At 43.7% G+C, this 19,676-nt stretch overlaps 1 protein-coding gene across 1 annotated transcript; it reads right to left on the reverse strand.

Annotated features, from left to right (window-relative positions):
• Positions 1-90: 90 nt before the first annotated feature.
• Positions 91-17,860, reverse strand: LRRC38 (leucine rich repeat containing 38). The gene is made up of 2 exons (XM_059866719.1): positions 17,117-17,860; positions 91-2,093 (listed from the first exon to the last, which is right to left on the reverse strand). The coding sequence occupies exons 1-2, from the start codon at positions 17,742-17,744 to the stop codon at positions 1,840-1,842; spliced, it is 882 nt and encodes a 293-aa protein (XP_059722702.1). The 5' UTR covers positions 17,745-17,860; the 3' UTR covers positions 91-1,839.
• Positions 17,861-19,676: the final 1,816 nt, after the last annotated feature.

Raw genomic sequence — 19,676 nt, forward strand, 5'->3', positions numbered from 1 at the left:
CCCCAGACAGACGGACAGGGCCGATCCCCAGGACAGACGGAGAGGGCTGATCCCAGGGACAGACGGACAGGGCCGATCCCCAGACAGACGGACAGGGCCGATCCCCAGGACAGACGGACAGGGCCGATCCCCAGGACAGACGGACAGGGCTGATCCCAGGCACAGCCCCCAGGACAGACGGACAGGGCCGATCCCAGGGACAGCCCCCAGGACAGACGGACAGGGCTGATCCCAGGACAGACAGACAGGGCTGATCCCAGGACAGACGGACAGGGCTGATCCCAGGCACAGCCCCCAGGACAGACGGACAGGGCCGATCCCAGGACAGACGGACAGGGCCCATCCCAGGCACAGCCCCGGGGCAGGGCTCTCCCCCTGCTGCCCCGATCTCTTCCGAGGGATCGGAGCTGCTGCGGTGGTCAGGCTGTCGGTCCTGGAGCTGAGGCACGGACAGACAGACAGACAGACAGACAGACAGACTGCGGTTCAGGGAAGGTTTTCCAGCTGATCCCTGCTGGGGGGATCCCCGGGAGTGCTGATGGACCCCGCAGGGTGACTCCCTCCTACTGAGCAAGGCAGAATTTGAACAAAGAGTGCTTCTCAAAAGAAATAATGGCATTTACAGTAGTGAAACAAATGCTACTTTTTATCAGCTCTAATTACTTTATAATAGCATACAGTCCTCAGCTTGCTGATTATTATGTTCAGTACTTTAAGCCCTCACAGCTAATCTAGATAACAATTTAAATACACAGAGCTTTAAAAAAATATTTCCATTTCAAATATTTTAAAAATATACTTATCCTAAAAAGCTGTCCAGCACTATTCCAAAAATCTCTTGTAATAAATGTCTTTTTAAATTTTAACAAAAATATCTACCATCATATAGAAGAGCTCAAGTTTTGACAAATCTATAATACAGTCAGGAATATGTTGGGCCAGATTTCACTTTTGTTTCTACAGTTGCCAATTTGGATCGTGGTGTTCATCTCATTTGGGTTATTCCAGCATAACCAGGAGCAGAATATAGCCCTTAGTGCTTTAAAATAGCTAAATGGACTGGATGCTGCAACAGCTACTGGGGAGGGAAATCCTTTACTTCACTGCATCTAAAAATGCAAAAGGATGTTAAATTTAGTATTTGTGCCATGACCAAAGAAGTGCCAGGCATCTGCAGTGGATGACTCAGATCCAGAATCATATTCACTTACAGAAATAATTTATTTTTTTGCTGAATGGTGCCTGCAATTGCTGTCATTAAATGGAGGGTGAATGTTTCTGGAGAACTTTTGTAGGGGGAACATGCCAGCCTTCCTCTGATGCTTTCTACAATTCTAGGAATCATTTTAATTGCATTTTGTGTGAGTTTTAGTAGAATCTCCCAGTACTTAGATCTAGGAAGGATACTATTTTGAATTGCTTCTGTATTTTCAACCTGAAACTGCTCCATTCATCCAGTCATTTTCAAAGTGTATCCAGAACAAGCTTCAAGCACTTATGAAAATCTGCATTTCATCAGGACAATCTGGAAACTCATCTTTTAAAACATTGGAACTTTTTTTTGGCTTTCCCCCCCTTTTTCCTTCAATCTTCAGGCTTAAATGCAGTGTTTGGTTAAGGACCATGGAAAGGAACCTGGTCTGATTGCAGCAGGGCACGTGTGCCAGAGGAGGTGACAGTGCCAGCTCTGCCATTCCTGCCTGTGACCAGCAGAAGGGATCCTTCCACTCTGTGAGTCAGGTCGTGTTTAAAGCTTTCACTCTGCTTCTTTTCCTCACAGACTTTGGCTGATGATCTGGTAACTGATAAACCAAGGAAAATTAAGGATTGTGACTGAGTTCAGTCCTCACAGTCATCTTCATCTTCATCATCATCCTTGCTGGGAGCACACCTTTGGAAGCAGTGCACCAGGGTGGCCAGGAAGAAGCTGGAGAGGATGGCAGCAATGGACACGGCCACTCCAGAGAAGATGATGATGAAAAGGTCTGTCAACGACAAACTGAATTTGCATTCACTGAAGCTGACCTCAGATAACTCGTTCAGAAAGATCCTTCTGTTCTCCACGGGCAGGGAGCACTGGATTTCATGGAGACCTGCAAGGAAGAAGAAAGGGAAACAAATCAGCAGAATGTGGATGAATTCTTCTGTTGTTCTGGGTCAGAGATTGAATGGCTGAAGAGAAGTTTTAGGGTTAATTCCAGGTTTATGAAATTGTACAATATTCAGGGGAAAATGGAACAAAACCTGTCACTATCCAAAAGCCATCACACAGCCCCTTTGAGCAGCTCCTGGAAATTAAGTTATTTCATCTGCAGCCTTCCAGGGATCAGGTGTGATCTAGGACCATGGTTTGGAGGAATTAAAGAAGTGAATGCTGAAATTTAGATGCATCTAAACCTGGAGATGTGAAGGCAATTGCCAGCTACTCCCTCTGAACACAAACTCTGACTCCAAAACAGGGTAAGAGGGATGTTCCTTTCACACCCTTCTACATGACTTTTTTCCTTGTAGTTCCAAACTACATGGAAAAGAGTTGTTGGGTTTTTTTTTTCTGGTCAAACAAGAGTTTGGGTTTAATGGATGCTTGTTTGTCTGTGACCTGCTTCCTCCCTTTCTCTCTGGCTGCCCTGAGGCCCTGCAGACTGACAGATATTGTTCCTCCCTGCATTGCTGGAGAATGCCAAGAGCTGAGCTCTTTGTAGTGAGAGCAAAACCCCCCAGATTTAAGAAGTGGTGAGAATAGAGTTGGGTCCTGGATGGTAAAAGCACACAGTTCCCTGCATATGCCCAGCTCCCTCTCCATGGGGAAACATCAGGGGACAGATTTCCTGGGCTAGAATGCAGTGAATTAAGTCTGTAGGGCTGCTGGCAAGGCAGCTTTTGTCTCACTATTAAGGGCATGAATGTGAAGGGGAAATGCAGGAATTGTTAAGGACACGAGATCTGCTGCTGAGTTACTTGATCCTCTTCTCTCCCTGTGATCCCAGTTCTCTCTGCTTTGGGCTCTGCCTTGCTGCATGCCCACAGAACGTGGCATTTCCATCCCACAGGCCATGGTGTCACTTTAAACACCATAAGATTCCCCCTGCCTTTGTGAATCACAGCTTTCCTGTGCTGCATGGCTGTGGCATGTGGTGTTCTATGTTCAGCCCAGGCTGCAGGGTTGGTGGTGCTGCCCTGCCTGATTGTCTGGATCCAGCCCAGCTGTTGTGTTGATTTGAGAAGGAGTTTTAGTTAATTCCACTGTGGAACCAATTATCACCCTGACCTACTTGACCTTGTCATGACGACTGTCTTAAATTTTGGTCCCTAAAAGCCATCCTGTGTCTGTCGTGTCTGCCTGAAGTTCTGTGGCTTTCCTCCATTCATTTTATTTCCCTCTTTCTCCTGCTGCTCTGCCTGGGAACGTGCTGAGAGCTGCCCAGCAGTGCCAGCACCAGCCTGGCCCAGGCTCAGTGGTTGCTGCAGGCACACTGCTGCCCAAATCCAGGCTGGTTTGGTTTTGGTGTTCCTGAGCACTGGCCGTGCACAGCAGATGGGGAACAAGCACAACTGTGGCTGCACTTCCCTTCACAGAGACAAGCAAGGCACAATTTCCCAAGGGTATTTCTGGGTTTCACGTTCTCTGAACCTCAGAGAAAAAAAAACAAACCAATTCTTATCTCAATTGGTGCTCCTCTTCACAGAGAAAAGCAAGGCACAACAATTTCCCAAGAATATTTCTAGGGTTTGTATTCTCTGAGCCTCAGAGACAGAAAAAAACAATTCTTATCTCAATTGCTGCTCCTGTGTTTGTGCACAAGTGGAATGCATCGTGGAAGATTGTTTACCTGAAGGGAATTGTTAATTGGATTCTGGTGTGAGGTTTTGATTCAGTGACCAGTTGGTTCCAGGTGTGTGTTGGGACTGTCACTGACAGTCAGGAGATTCTGGGCAGTGTGTGCAGAGTTGAGTGCTTGGCAGATTCAATTTAGATGTAGTGTAATATAATATAGAATAATATAGTATAAAAAAGTAATTAATTAGCCCTCTGATATGGATGGAGTCAGATGCATCACTTTCTCCCCACCTTTGGGGTTGCTCTGCCTTTACTTCACACAACTTGCTCTGGAGATCCGTGAAACCTCCTGTCATCAGAACTGACCTGGAGGAGAAAGCAGCTGCATGGTTTCAAACATCCTCTGGATGGATCAAATCCTTTGATTTCCAGACTTCTGGAAATGTGACTGTGAAAAATGCCTATTTTATGATTGGCTTTTCACAAATATTAAAGTGAATATTATATGGGTTGTGTTAGAAAGTAACACTGTATTAATTCTCTTCAGTAGTGTGTTAAGTATAGTTTTAGGTTATAAAAATTGTTAAAATAGAAACTATGCTATGTAGGATACTTTTTTTAAAGAAAAGACTTGCAGGGTGATAGCAGCCACAGGACACCTAAATCTTTCAGAGTAGAAGAATTTATTGCTCCCTTATCAGAAGGAAGGAACTTCTTCCTGCCTCGAGGGCGCTGTTAGGATTGGGAGGAAGAAGTTAATGATGACCAGGCTGAATCCTGTGTTTGAATGGAATTGATGCACCATGCATGAGGTGTATGAATATGCAACAGGCTGTTGTTTTTAAGGGTTAATCCCCTGTTAACGGGTGTCCTTTTTCGGGCTTGTGCTGCCCAGAAAAAGGTACCCGGACATCTGTAACTCTGTTTTTATTGTCTCATATTGTCTTAATTTAAATTGTCTAAATTATTATTACTCTAATTGTACTACTATTTTTATAACTATTTTATTACTATTAAATCTTTAAAATTAAAAAAAAAAACAAGTGTATGGTGTTTTTCACAGTGACCCTGCAATGTTCATGTGTTCTGCACAAGCTGACACCCTGGAGCACCTGAGCACACAGAGACTGAGGAGATACAAACCTGCCTTCCCCAGCCTGCCCTGCAAACCTTCCTACTGAAACAACTGAGAGTGGCCAACAAATCACATTTTCACTTCAGTAAGACTTGGAAGTAGCAGCTCCAAGCACTAATCAGAGTCAGCAAAATGGGGGACAGAGGAATATAATTTCCTATTCAGAACCATGAGAAATGAGTGAAAAGTTATAGGCTGGAATTTCAATACCTTTGTCTTTTAAATCAGATGTTAAAAAGCAAAGATTTTTTTTGGTAAATAAATATAATCCTGACATTAATCAAAGCAGTTGCATGAGTGCTACACACTGCAAATTCATTTGAAGAGGAAATTCCTTGCTAGTATGAGAAGATCACTGCAGCATTTTGGCAGGAAAACCTGCACCAAGTGAATACAGCACCTACACAAGTTCCATTTCAGTTGTAGCAAGCACAAGAAAAAACAAGGTTTTTTTGTACAATGGTGTTTCTGTAAAAGAAATCAATCTTACACAGGTTGAGACCTCCTGAGAACTGCTGCTTTCAGAGTGTCTGAGTCAAGCTCCTCAAAAGAAAGAGGGCACAGGTGACCATAAGCAACTCTACCTTTTAAAATTTCTGTCCAGCTGCAAAAGAAATTCTCAACTGGCAGCATTTAAAATACCTCTGTGCTGGAGTGATGGGATGGAATATCAGATCTGGATAAGGGTGGAAGCAAAAAAAGAATATATTAAAAAATAAAGAGAGCAAAGAAGGCTCCAATAGAAAACTCTTGTGCTGAGCAGTTGTACTTACTGCAGCCCTTGGCTTGAGAGGAAACTTCCCAGGGTAACATTTGCCCAGGATGCCAGGCATGGACAGGAGCTCACTCCTTCACTCCCTGCAGCTCTGCCCTGGATCCAAGCTGCCCTGGGCACTGTGAGCTCTGTTCCCATTTCCCTGCTGCTTTCCCTTTACATCACAGCACACAGAATGCAAACAGCACAGGACCTGCAGCACACCCAGGCACTCAGAGGGTATTTCTTGTTATGAGAATCAATGTACTGCAAGGATTTTGAGGCTCATTATACAGTAAGGAGAAATAAAGATGCTCCTCTCCATGTAGCCATGGGTACTGGAATCTAGGTCATGTTCTCAAACCAAATAGACAAGATGGGGATTTGCTACTTGCTTTATTCAGCGACAGCCCAACAGGCTTCTGTGGCCTCAAGTTTTTAGAGAATTGTTAGTTTTTGGAATCTCAGATGCCAGTAGATGAAATACAGCCCCACAGACCAGGGCAGGGGCTCGCTGGCTCCCTGCCTGCAGCTTCAGCCACGCTCTGCATGCACCTCCTCTTCCAACAGACTGGAGAGGGCTCTGTCCACTCCCAGGGCAGCCCCTAAAGCTGTGCTGGAGCAGCCAGGGCAGGCTGCAGAGCTGGGTGAAGCACAGGGCAGCGAGGGAAGGGATTGTTGGTCAGTCCTGTTGGGTGGGTGTTTGTCTTTGCTGAGTCGTGACACTCTGAAAAACCCAGCACAGCCAAACAGAAGCTTTTCTTTGGACTCCAAAGAGAATTTGGAACAGGCTGTTCATTTGGAGCAGCCAACAGCAAGAGCAGCAGTTCTGTCTCTGGTGGCACAAGGAATTTCTCCTTCCAAAGCTGATGCAGTGGTTGTTGCACCAGAGCTTCCAACTCTTCACCTGACAATACCATCACTGCAGGTCACACACCTGCTAAAGGTGAGGAATGGACAAACCCATTTCATCTGCTTCCTTCCCTGCAGCCCTGGCTTTGCACCATTCCCATTTAGGTTGTTCTTGTGACACAGGAGTCCTGAGAACTGCTGCTCTGCACCCCACGTGTCCTGTCCCACTGGTGCCAGCAGTGGATCCATCTTTGTTCTTCCCAGGGCATTAAACACCCTCTGCATGAGCAATGAGCTCAAGAATGGTTTCTAGAAGGGGATCAGTGTCAGTTATGGGGCGTGGGTTTTCCCTTTGTGTGTCTCTGTTCATCTAGATTGGCTCAATTAAATCCCTGTCCCCACACACAACCTCTAGAGGACAGGAGATGCCATTTAACCTCAGAGCTCTGCTTTCTCACACTTCTGCTTCAATGGTATTAATTTTTATAGTTTCTTTGTGGGGGTTTCCTGTATTTTTTAAAAATTTTATTTATTCTGTAGAATTTATTCTTTTAAAAGACCAGCCAGGATTCTTGTAAAGGGCATCTCAAAGCAGCTTGGTATTTGGTGCTGGGCTGCAGCAAGAGAGCCCTTGATGACAGTTATATATATCTGCCTCATTGCTCCCACAACATATTCAAGGAGCTGCTTCTTCATACCAAACAAGACTGTAAATGAAATAACAAGTGTGAGTGTGCTATAAATACCCAGCCTGGGTTATTTTGGTCAGGGCCATCCCATTATCTGTGATGACTCCAGCTGTCCCAAGGACAATGTCACACACCCTGGATCCTCCTGCTGTGGCATCAAGAGGAGCAGATGCATTGCCCTGGTGCTGACTGCTTTGGAGGGCCAGGCAAGGCTCAGGTGCTGGGTTCTGCACAGGCCTGTCTCAGCTCTGGGAAAGTAAAAATGAAAATACAGGTATGTGCCCTGAGGAAGAGATTGCCTTAGTAACATGGGAAGTGTGAAAATGCTGGAATTCCAGAACCACTGTGTTAAAAGGAGAGATGGGCTTTTAAAAAGAAGGAAAGAAGAAGTGTGTTCATAAAGAAGTGATGCAGGTAGAGTTATTTCAATGAAATTCCCAAATAGGTTTCAGAACAATGTGACTTTGAACACCTTATATGAGAGGAGGGCAGCTCTACCAAGTCCAGAACTTAAACCCTGCCAATAAATCAAGGCAATTAGGCTGCTGCTAGATCCTAAAACCCACTTTGTTTCTGTTCAGGACTATGCCCAGCTGAGATCTTTGCCTGTATAACTGAACCTCCTAGAAAATGGAAGCAGCCCAAAACCAGTCTGCATGGAAATAATGAACAATTTCCTTGTGAATTACTGAAAAGAGACAAACAAGGCTGTAATGCCCCAAAGTTCTAACTGGACTGATCTCACCATCTCAAAGCCCCCACAAAAACCCAGAGACCCTGTTTCATCTGAACCCTGCTGGACTTTGCAGCCAGAATCCAGCCACCTTTCTCCCAGGTTCTGGTGCTCAGGAGTTTTTAAACCATGGAGTGTCACTGTCATATTCTCTGGAAAAATCCCCTTGCCCAGGATTCTTCTCCTGGGAAGCTGAGAAGCCTCAGAGAAAAGGGAAAACAATATTATCTCATTGCTTCTCCTGTGTTTTGCTCATGTGGAATGTGGATGGAGATTGTTTACCAACAGGTGATTGTTTGATTGGTTTCATGTGAATTGTTTTTACTTATTGGCCAATTGTGGCCCAGCAGTGTCAGACTCTGCAGGGAGTCACAAGTTTTTTAGTAAATTTTAGCCTTCTGTCTGTATACTTTCAATATAATGTAATATAATGTAATGTAATATAATATAATATAATATAATATAATATAATATAATATAATATAATATAATATAATATAATATAATATAATATAATATAATATAATATAATATAATATAATATAATATAATATAATATAATATAATATAATATAATATAATATAATATAATATAATATAATATAATATAATATAATATAATATAATATAATATAATATAATATAATATAATATAATATAATATAATATAATATAATATAATATAATATTCCTTCTAAGAGCATGGAGTCAGATTCATCATTCCTCCCTTCATCAGGGGACCCCTGCAAATCCCACAATGGAGTGCACTGGCCCTGCCTGTGCCAGGGGTTTCCCTGGATAGATTCTCTGGATATATTTCCCTGCTGCCCTACTGCACTGTGAGCTTGGGCTCCTTCTCCTCCAGCTAAGGACAAAGCACCAAGGGCATCACTTTCTCCACTTGACCCTGTTTTGAAGGACTCCTTGTGTCTGTCTCTGCTTATTTCTAATCCCTATGCTAAATATATTTTAGACTGGAGAACTTCTGGAATTCATTATCCTTTCAGTGTTGTGGTGTGTCTGTTAGCAGGCAGAGATTGCCCAGCTGCAATTTTGGATGCTGTGTTAAAAAAAAAAAAAAAGGGAAAAAAAAAAAAGAAAAAAAGAAGTTTCAGTTCTTGTGGGGTCTTTTAGAGTTCACCAAAGGCAGGTGCCAGGACAAAGAGCTTCCCACCATTCAGCAATAGACAGCAGGGTGAGAGAATGCAAAGGCACACTGGGACATGCACTGGGATGTGTGGAGATACATCCACAGAAATATCTGAGACCAGAAATGTTTGAATGAGCTGCATGCACACGTGTTCACTGCCATGGATACAGTAAATGTGAGAGCACTACAACAGGCTTTTTATTTCAGAATTGGTATTTGCCCTCTTGGGTGGAATTTAGCTGTTCCCTGGTGTGGCTGAATGTAGTTGACACAGATTTGAAATGTTTCAGTGTGGTGTGTTGTTTCTTGTGTGGTATTTTGCTCCCAGCTATGGTTTGCCTTAGTCTCCCTATGCACTGTCACAAATGTATTAATAAGCCATGAGAGAGGCACTGCCTCTGAAGTGAGATGAGATTTCATTGAAAATAGCCTTGAGCCATCAGAACAGTAAAGCTTAAAAAACTTGAAGCCTAGATTTAGGCCCCTAAATAAAACTTTTATGGCCAAGTGCCCTAAAGATTTGCAGAACAGCTTTGGAGGGTACTTAGTAGTTTTTCTGAATGTCTGAATACAAAGTTCAACATCAGGTGTTCACCTCTGCAAATGCTGTCCTCACTTCTTCAAACCTGTGAAGGATGGAAGCACTGCAAATAACCTTAGGATGGAAGAAACAGAGTGAAAAGCCAGTGGCAGTCAGATCATTTTACTGAAAATGTCTGGGAGATCAAATTATATATTTATATATGTGTATATATAGAAACAGATTTGATGTGCTTGTTAAGGAATATAATTTCTGTGAGGAGTTTCTGCTTGAGAGGGATAAAAGCTGCTGAATGTGTGAAATGTCTTAGGGCTTTGGATTCCTTTGCAGACACACAGAGCCTGTGTTCTGTCCTGGTGGAGTGGGAGCATGTGCATGATGCTGGGGGAGAGCTGATGGCTGCAATGGACAGAACAGCCTGTCCTCCCCAGCTCAGCTCACTCAGCTTCTAAATTGGTACATGGAGCCAAGGAGCCTTCTCTCCACTGCAGATGAACAAATTAGTGCTAATAAAGACTGGTAAGTCAAGAGGATTTGTAAAACTCTCAGTTTTCCTGGCTGTTGGGTCAAATGTTAAGCAAAACCTGTCCTCCTGTGTCACTATGTTGTTTTGTTTTGAAGAAAAGATTTAATATTTTCTGTAAACTCATTAAAGGCCTGGATTAGTGGAATGAGAGATTGTTTAATTTATAGAATAAGTTATGCAATAGGTCTCAGATTGGAATGGGATCACAGAAAGAGCCAAGAAGCAAGAGATGGCAACCTCATGGCACAGAATGCCTGAACAAGCTTGGAAAAATCACTGCTTTCTCCTGGGTCTAGAAGGGTCTGGAGGGTAACTCCTGTGAGGGGCAGCTGGGGGGGCTCAGCCTGGAGCAAAGGAGGCTCAGGGGGCCCTTGTGGCTCTGGAAACTCCTGCCAGGAGGGGACAGCCCCAGGTCGGGCTCTGCTCCCAGGAACAGGGACAGGAGCAGAGGGAACGGCCTCAGGCTGGGCCAGGGCAGCTCAGGGTGGGCACAGCAGGAATTTGCCCATGGAAAGGGGGCTCAGGCACTGGCAGGGGCTGCCCAGGGAGGGTTGGAGTGCCCATCCCTGGAGGTGTCCCAGGAAGGGCAGGAGGTGGCACTCAGGGCTGGGGACAAGGTGGGGATGGGTCACAGGTTGGACTCGATGGCCTGAGGGGTCCTGTCCCACCTCAGTGATTATTTTTTATGGTTCTCACTACACTGACTCACTTCTGAATCTCTCTTTTAGAACTGAATTCAGTCTGAATTTCCTGCTTACAGCCTCACTGTCACCTGCTCTTGGGTTTGTTTTTCCTACCTCCTCTCCCTGCCATCCTTCTCCCCTGTTCCTTTGCTTTATCTGGAAATTTGCCACTTCACCAGAATTTACTTCTCCATCCATTCCAAAGAGGAATGAAAACTACAGAAGCCTTTCAGGCAGCTAAACAGCATCTGTGGCAGTACTGACACTAAAACCCTCTTGGGATATCTTAGAATTGTGTAGCCCCCACCCAGAGCTTTCCAAAATGGAGCAAGGGTTGGTCAGATGGGCCCTGAGCACCAGTCCTCACCTCAGCGTTGGCCACTTCAATTTCAGACATTCAGAACATCTCTTTTATTACTCACAGCACAAATCTATTTGGAATTCTGTCTCTGGCCACTTCTGAACAAGTTTTTCAAATCTTCCTGGAAATACAAATGTGCAAAGGGTACCCATAAAAATGCTCAGTCTAAACCTTTGCTAAAAGTCTGTTTAATACTGTTTGTATAGAGAGCAGCAAAATTTTTAATTCTTGCAATGGGTAGGGGGGAACTTAAATAACTAAACAAATAAATTAATTAATCCCAGAGACTGTATACAACTTCCTGAACATAAGGGGAAGAAAGGAAGTAAAAAGCAAAATGAGGGCAAGATGACAGAAAGGAGACACTAGAGTTACACTCCAAGGAGCACTTAAGCTCTAATTAAAAGTGTATTAAAAATACTTCAGTCATTAGCAAACAAGGTCACAGCTGCCCAAAGCATGTTCACAGAAAATAAAAATCAGCAACAGAAATGTCAACAGAGCCCTTCAGTGTGGCCATTGCAGATTACTTGTATTGCTTTGTCTCAGGCATTTATCTGATTCCAGTCCCTTCCTCCCAATGGGATCCTCAGAGAGGTTCAAGAAATGCCTTTTGCTCTAATTTTAAACAAGGAGTTTCAGCAAAAATTTATTCCATCAAAGCCCTTTGTGCTTAAACACTGGAATGGAAGGTTCATAACCCTCTGCTCTGTCATTTGCACCAGTGACAATCTTTTGCTGGCTGAGCCCTGAGTTTCAAAGAGTATTGCTAAAAGGACAAGACTAAAGATGAGGGGAAAAAAGAAATTAGCCAAGATAAATGTGATGAACAACAAGCTCTGAAAGCAGAAGAAAGCCTGGCCAATGTGAGAAGGTGCTGAGTGTATTTTTGTAGACCAACTTAGGCATTTGTTCTTTCAAGGTATTTTTTTGTTCTATGACTTTTCATGGCCCCATGGAGTAAAACCTTCCCTGAAAGTTTTCATACCTGTCTTTGTAGGGATAAAGATCTTACAGCAACTCCTCTTTTAAAAAAAATAAAAATCCCAAATCCTTAATATCCATTCTCCTCTGATGTGAGGGCTTCAATGTGTACCATTTGCCACCATAAGCCATTCAGGTGTAAGAAATGCCTGCACAACCAAACATCCTTCTACAGAAAATCTTTGTAAGTCTTGGACTTAACCATTGTGACCAACAGCAAACACTTTGTCTTCTCCAGGGAAAAGAACTTTTCTATTTTTTCCCCTTATCACCATTCCACTGCTCTTCACAGTTCCTTTGCCTTCAATTGTACTATGCTGACTAATTTGTTTTCAATCAATTACTAACCAAATCAAAGGGGGAAATTGGAGTTTTGTGTTGCAGCATGAAGAAAATGCTGGATTTAATTTCTCTGCATGGTAAAAAAAATGTGTTTGCTGTTTTAAAGTGCTAGGTTTAATCAGGAAATTTTAGTGCTGTTTTTTAATAAATTTAAAATTCTGCCTGCAGAATTTAATTATTAAATTTAATTATTTTAATTAATTAAATAAATTTAATTCTGCCTGCAAATTTACCAGGATGAAGGTATCATCTGGGGATGGTATTCACCTAATGCCAGTTAAGCCTTTATTTCAAATTTAGGCTAGATGAATAAATGCTGAAATCTGTAAAATCATTGAAAGCCCAGCTGTTTGTGTGAAGCAACAGGCTGGGTGAGCAGAGGCAGCTCAGCTGGGCAGAGCCTCTCCAGCCTTTTCCAGCTGGGCAGGCAGGTCAGCAGAAGGTAGAACTTCACCAGCTATTTCTGGTCCTGTGCCAGGAGGAAAGAGGAGCCTCCTGCCAGACTAATGAGCTGAAGCACAGCTTTTGTTCCTGTCACTGAGTCCTCCAGAAACCTTAATTACAGAGGGACAGGGCTTCAGGATCAATTATCCAGATTTCAGTTCACAGAGACAGAACTCCCCTTTTTAAATCAACTTGGTGTTTCTTTTGTAGAAGCCAAGGGCAGCTTGGGCTGTGAGCTCCCTGCAGTGGGAGGTGGGGCAGGGCCTGGGCTTGGGGATCAGTGCAGCTGCTCAGGGACTGCCTCAGACAGGCACATTCTACTGCTTTAGCTTCATTCTGTGAAAAGGGCATATTACATGGCAGATATTTACTGTATGCATTATGTTCTATTGATTAGCAGTGCTGTATTAACATTTTAATGGTATGGTAAATGTAGTTTTGTAGTTAAAGTGGAATTTTGCAGTTAAAATAATTTAACTCTGACTTTCCAAAAGTTGTTTTGCAAGGCATGCAGCTGTGGCCATGTATTTCAAAAAGTCATTGAGACAGTCTTTCCTTTTTGGGGTTGGTTTTGCAGCCACCTTTGTGAAGAATGTTTTGGGGCTGTATTAAAGGAGACAGTTGTCACTGTCATATTTTCTGAAAAATCTCTTTGCCAGGATTTTTTCTCCTGGGAAGCTGAGAAGCCTCAGAAGAGAATGAAAACAGTAATTATCTGATTGCTGCTCCTGTGTTTGCTGCTTTGGAATGTGGTCTGGAGACCGTTTACCAACAGGTGCATGCTTGATTGGTTTCAGGTGAATTGTTTTTACTTAGTGACCAATCCCCATCACCTGTGTCAGACTCTGAGGAGTCAGTCATGAGTTATTATCATTCTTGTTAAGCCTCTGTCTGTATCCTTTCTGCATGATTTAGTATAGTTTTAGTATAGCATTCTTTAATATAATACAATAAATATGATATGATTGATATGATATGATTTATTTGATATGATATCAACCTTCTAAGAACATGGAGTCAGACTCTCATCTGTCACCTCGTCCTGGGGACCCTGCCAAACTCAGCAGTGGTTTTGTGGCAGCAGCTCACAAGGAGCCCTGGTGCATTTCTGCAGCCCTGCAGTCTCTCCCTGGCGTGGCTGGCTGTGCAGAGAGCAGGGTGCTCACTCCAGGCAGCAATCCAAATCCTTGCAGGACAGCTCTGACCAAATCAACCACTTCAACATCTGCTCCTTCCCAAATCAAGGCCTAGTTAAAGTTTGGAAGATCTGGATAAATTATTTTTCAGCTATTTGGCCAAAACACAACTGTGGGTGAGGGAAATGCTGTGGGAGAGCATCTCTGAGCTGGGGAGACCCTGGGAAACTGGGAGTGCTGCAGGAAAGCTCCCTCCCTTGAGATGGCCTGACATAAATTCAGGTACACTTTAAAACACTGAGGGGGCAGCAGGGGAAGAGGCAGGACAGACTCAACCTGAACAGATCAGGATCCCAGTCAGGATCAAGGGGAAGAGCCTGGAAGTTCAGTAAAAGCCTGGAGAAAGTGAACTGCTGGGGAACACTAGAGACAGGCAAACACTGGATTCACACTGGGCAAACTTCAGCTAAAGCATCAGGAGAGCTGGGATAACAGGTTTGGGTTAGAAAGAACTCAGATCAAAGTTTCACTGACACAGAGAGGGAAAAAAACCAAACACTTTTTCCTCAAATCTCTTCTTCCTTAGAACAGCTGACCTGCAGCTAGAAATATTCAGGGTAGCAGTTGAGTGTACTAGAAAGATGCTCCCCAAGGTCACAAGCATGGGACATTATTGAAGATAGAGGGTATTAATTTTTTATTTGTTGGTTTTATGTTATTTTTATATACAAATATCATATATTGTATGATAATATACAAATATCATATATACAAATATCATGTATACAAAATGTATATTATGTACAAATATCATATACAAATATCATATATTGTGTGATAAATATAATATATTGTATGATATATGTATATGATAAACAAATATCATATATGGTATGATAAATATAATATATTGTATGATATATGTATATGATATACAAATATCATATACATCTATCATATTTTTATATAATATATAAATTATTGTAGTTTTTGTTTTAAGTTATTGGGGTTTTTTTTAAATGTAGTTTTTGTGTTATAGGAAACATGGTTTTGTTTATGGTTATGTAAGAAAAGTTTAGTTAAAGGTTATTTTTTGTCATTTAGGATTTATTTTTTATATTTTTTATTTGTTAAGATTTTTATTATATTTGTTTATTTTCGTCTCTTTTATGTTTGTTTTCTTTGTTTAAATTAAGGAGGATTACTGTTTTGTAAAGCTTTTATTGTTTTTAGAAAAGGGTTAAATCTTGGGATTTGTTTGTTTAGAATTTTTATGGTTGTTGGGTACTTTTTTAATTGCATTTTTTGGTTAGTTGGTTGTGTTGTTAGTGTAGGATATTAAATTTTAAGGTGGCATAAGTACAGGTATACTTAAGTATCAGTGTGTCCTTGATGTAAGTATGTACTTTCACAAGCATGGGAAGAACCTGGATAACTGAGCCTGGAGTGCCAGGAGACAGAACAGCTTCCAACTGACAGGGAGTAGGTTCAGATGGGATATGGGGAAAAATCCTTCCCTGTGAGAGGAGCAGTGGATTTGTCTTTCCAAACCAGCTGTGGGGCTGCTGGGAGATAAAACCAGCACTGGGAGAGAAAAGAAACCATGGGAAGGATTGCACTGATTGATGAATGGAAAAAGAGATTTGCTTTTACAAATAAACTTTAGGTTTGCTGATAAATGAAATTGGACATTGCAAGCTGAAAGAAACAATTTTGGGGAAGAAAAACCCTAAAATTCCATAAGAATTAAAAATGAAAAGGGAGGGTTGTACATTAGAGGGAAATCTCTGGGATCAGGTGTTCTGGGGAGTCTGAACCTCTCAAGTACCTCAGAGATGGGGAAAGAGAGAAGGGAAATGTGGCTGGAAATTGGGATAAAAAGGAGGCTGTGTCCTCCAAAAACTGGAGAGACCCCAGGGGAATGCCACATGGCCTCTGCCTTGATTGGAAAGAAGCCAAAGGACTCCTCTGTCTCCTTTTGGGACAGAAACCTCTGGTGCTTGTGGGTGAATTCTCCTGACACCTGTGAGGGTGGGCAGGCCCTGGCACAGGGTGCCCAGAGCAGCAGTGGCTGCCCCATCCCTGGAAGGGTTCCAGGCTTGGTTGGATGGGGCTGGGAGCAAACTGGGCTTGTGGAAAGTGTCCCCTGTGTGCCCTCCCAAAGTTTCCTGCTCCCAGCAATCTGCCTTTGGGAGCAGCTGGTGCTGCTCCGTGGCAGGAGTGGATGCCCTGGTGCTGGCTGGGAGACATGAGCTGTGAGATGATCTCCTGCTAGAGCTGGGTTAGGAGAGGCTCTGGGGTCTGCTGGGACATGAGGAGTAAGAGTCTGCATTCCCTAGACATGGCAGTCTTAACACTTTTATTTTTCCCCCTGTGCCTTTCTAAAAATGACTGGCTCAAACACCAGGATTATATATCTTGCATTTTGGAGGGGTTCTAAAGCCACCTCAATTTATTTCTCACATTGGAAGTGTTTTTTTAATGAAAAGAGCCCAAATTGAGATGCTGAAGCATTTCAAACACAGAGCATCACAACTAAACACTTCCAGGAAGGGGCTGATGATCACAGTTGCATAAAATGGGGATTTAACTCTTTTGTAGCAGCTTCATAACTGATCAGCAAAATGAGAGGAAAAACAGTTTTCCTAAGGAGCTGGCACAGAACATTTAGCTGCTGAAAGGGCTTATTGTAGAAAATGTATTTACCAGAGAGAAAATGAAGTCTGGAAGAGAACCAGCTCTGGGCTGAATGGATTTGAAAAGCCTCTTTCACTGCCTGTGCAAGTTTAGTCTGTAAATCAAAATCATTGAGGCTTAATTTTTAAATTTTATTTCCTAAGTGGGAGGAGGACCAGCTGCTAAAAGAAGCCAACGTGAACTGAAGGGGCTGTTTTGTTGGAAGCATGCAGTGACAGCCTGAGCAAAGTGCAGGCACGCAGACAATGGGAGCAGGAGCCATCCTGCCCCTCCAGGCACACACAGACACACGGAGAGGCACGGAGCTTTACCTTTCTGCAGCTTGGATGCATTGTCCTGGATCCAGCTGAAGAGGTTGGCAAAGTCACAGTCACACACCCAGGGGTTGCCCTCCAAGCGGATGGTCCTCAGGGAGGGCAGAGCTTCCAGGGCTGCCACGTTCAGGCTCTGCAAGTTATTGTCATTCAATTCTAACACTTGGAGCTGGTCCAGGTTCTCAAAAGCAGCCTCGTCCACATCCACCAGGTTGTTGTTTCCAAGGCTCAGTTTGATCAGTTTCTCTGCTGATCTGAATATCCCAGCGTCCAGCTGTGTCAAATTATTGTAGCTTAAGTCTAGGTACACCAGTTTGGTAGAACTGCTGAAAGTGCCCTCTTCTAAAGAGGTGAGGGAGTTATTCCTGAAGTCCAAATAGACTAGATCTCCATAAAATATGAAGAAGTCAGCTGGTATTGCCTGGATGTTGTTATCAGCGATCAGAAGTTTCCGTACATCCAAGGGGAAGGGGTTGGGAACGCTTGGGAGCCCCTGGTCCCGGCAGTCTATGGTGTGGTAGTCCATACAGCTACAGACAGCAGGGCAGAGACGAGCCCCAGGCAGGAAAAGCAGGCAGGCAAAGGCAGCAAGAGGCAGGAGGCAGGAAGGGAAGCATGGCAACATCGTCAGGGATCTGGAGGCTGTGATGAGCACCACTTCAGGAGAAAGACATTTTGCTGGGCTGCACAGGAGTGCTGGTACTTGTGTGTGTGTCTGATTGTATCCAGGAGATCACATATCATCACAGATCCGATGGCAGCAGCCTGGAGGGGGAGGGAGGAGGGAGGGAGGGAGGCAAATGTGAGGATTTACACTGTCAGGATATTATGATGCTGTACAGGGTGAGGAAAGAGATGATTGGGCACACGGAGGATCTTTCAAAGGACTCCCTTGCTTTTGTGAGCTAAAAAAAGCCCGGAGCCTGTTTGAATATTTGCTGTCTATTCCAGCAAAGGGGAAATCACACCTGATCCTGTGACTCGGACAGCAACAGCTTCTGCTTAAAAAGCCCCTCAGGTAAAAATCCCCGATGAGATCACTCACTGTGTTTCTCAGCAGGAGCTGTTCAAGGTGAACAGCATCAAGAGAGGGTCAGGCAGTGTCCTGGATGCCTGCTGAGGTCACTTATTGTAGAAAATATATTTACCAGAGAGAAAATGAAGTCTGGAAGAAACTGAGGACAGGTTTCCCTTTTATTTGTGAAATGGGGAGCAGAAGGGGGCAGCCCAAAGACAAGGAGCTCTGCTTTGTGCTGTTTCTGGGTTCCTCAGCTGTCAGAGCAAGCCTGTTCACATTATCTAAATATGACTCAGTGTCTTTTAACCAAGAAGAATAACCCACAGCAGCAACAAGGTCTCCAAAGTGAGGGGCTTTTCCTTCCTGTTTTAATGACCCAAAAATCTACTTTCTACTACAGCAGCAGTAATGTCTGTGGGCCACATGAAAGTGCAAATTGTGGATCAAATCTTTAGCTGGTTAAAATTGAACTGGTTTTCTTCATTTTCAGTGGGTTGAAATATTTGACAGTCTGCCTGTCCTGTGGGACAGCAGAAATGATTTTGCAGAGAGGCATCTGTGTTCTCCTGCCATCCTCAAACCCACTCCCACAAAGGCAAGTCCTCAGCCAGCTACACACTCAGCCTTTAACTCCATCCCTCCCTCTTGATGCAGGGAGTGTAAGCAGAGAGTCTGGGTCACACCTGTGTGCTGTGGTGAGAGATTTTTCTAGAGGCAGGTGGTATTTGGGTGGGTGTGGGGAGCACAATGTCAAACACCTTTGGCAAGCTCATTCTCAGGTCAAAGAGAGGCCAGGAATTTCAATTTTAGGTCATATTTTATAACTGGATTCTGAGTATTTTTCATGCAGAATAGGGGATAAAAATTTCCTTCTCAGCCAGCCTTTCCTCCAAGATCCCTGTGCCTGAACTCAAACACTGAGAGCAGCATCCCTCACCTCTCCTTTGCTGTGTACCTAAAGCACTGAACAGCTGGGAGGGAACAAAGAGGGAGCCACACTGTTCTCAGCAGCACCACTGACAGAAAAAGGTGAAATGGGCACAGACTGAACACAAGGAAACACTTCTCTGCCCATGAGGGTGGCCAGGCTCCCCACACAGGCTGAATGCCACCACAAACCCCAGCTGGGGACAGCCCTGGGCAGACTTGCTCTGACTCTGCTTGAGCAGGGCACTGGACAAGTTGATTTCCAGAGGTCCCTTCCAAGCTCAGCATCTCCCTTTGCTGCTCTAGGGAAATGAGCACGCCAAGGTTTATGCCTCTGAGCACCTCTCTTACATGTTGCAACACACCTCGTTTCTAATTCACGGGTCTTTAGCTAAACCACCTTGAAACAGCCTCTGGATCCCTCCCATGAGGACACATCCTGCTCCAGGTGCCTTTCATGTCTTAAATTACTTTGAAAACACCACCCAGAAAGAAATGGGCCCAGCTGCCTCTACAAACCACCAGGGTAAAACCCAAATCAATTCCTGAGGTGATTATTTGAAGTATCTACCTATAAATTACAGAGGAAGTGGCAGTTTGAGAGGCTGCCTC

This window comes from Haemorhous mexicanus, chromosome 23, assembly GCF_027477595.1.
Source record: "Haemorhous mexicanus isolate bHaeMex1 chromosome 23, bHaeMex1.pri, whole genome shotgun sequence".
NCBI classification, from domain to species: Eukaryota; Metazoa; Chordata; class Aves; order Passeriformes; family Fringillidae; genus Haemorhous; species Haemorhous mexicanus.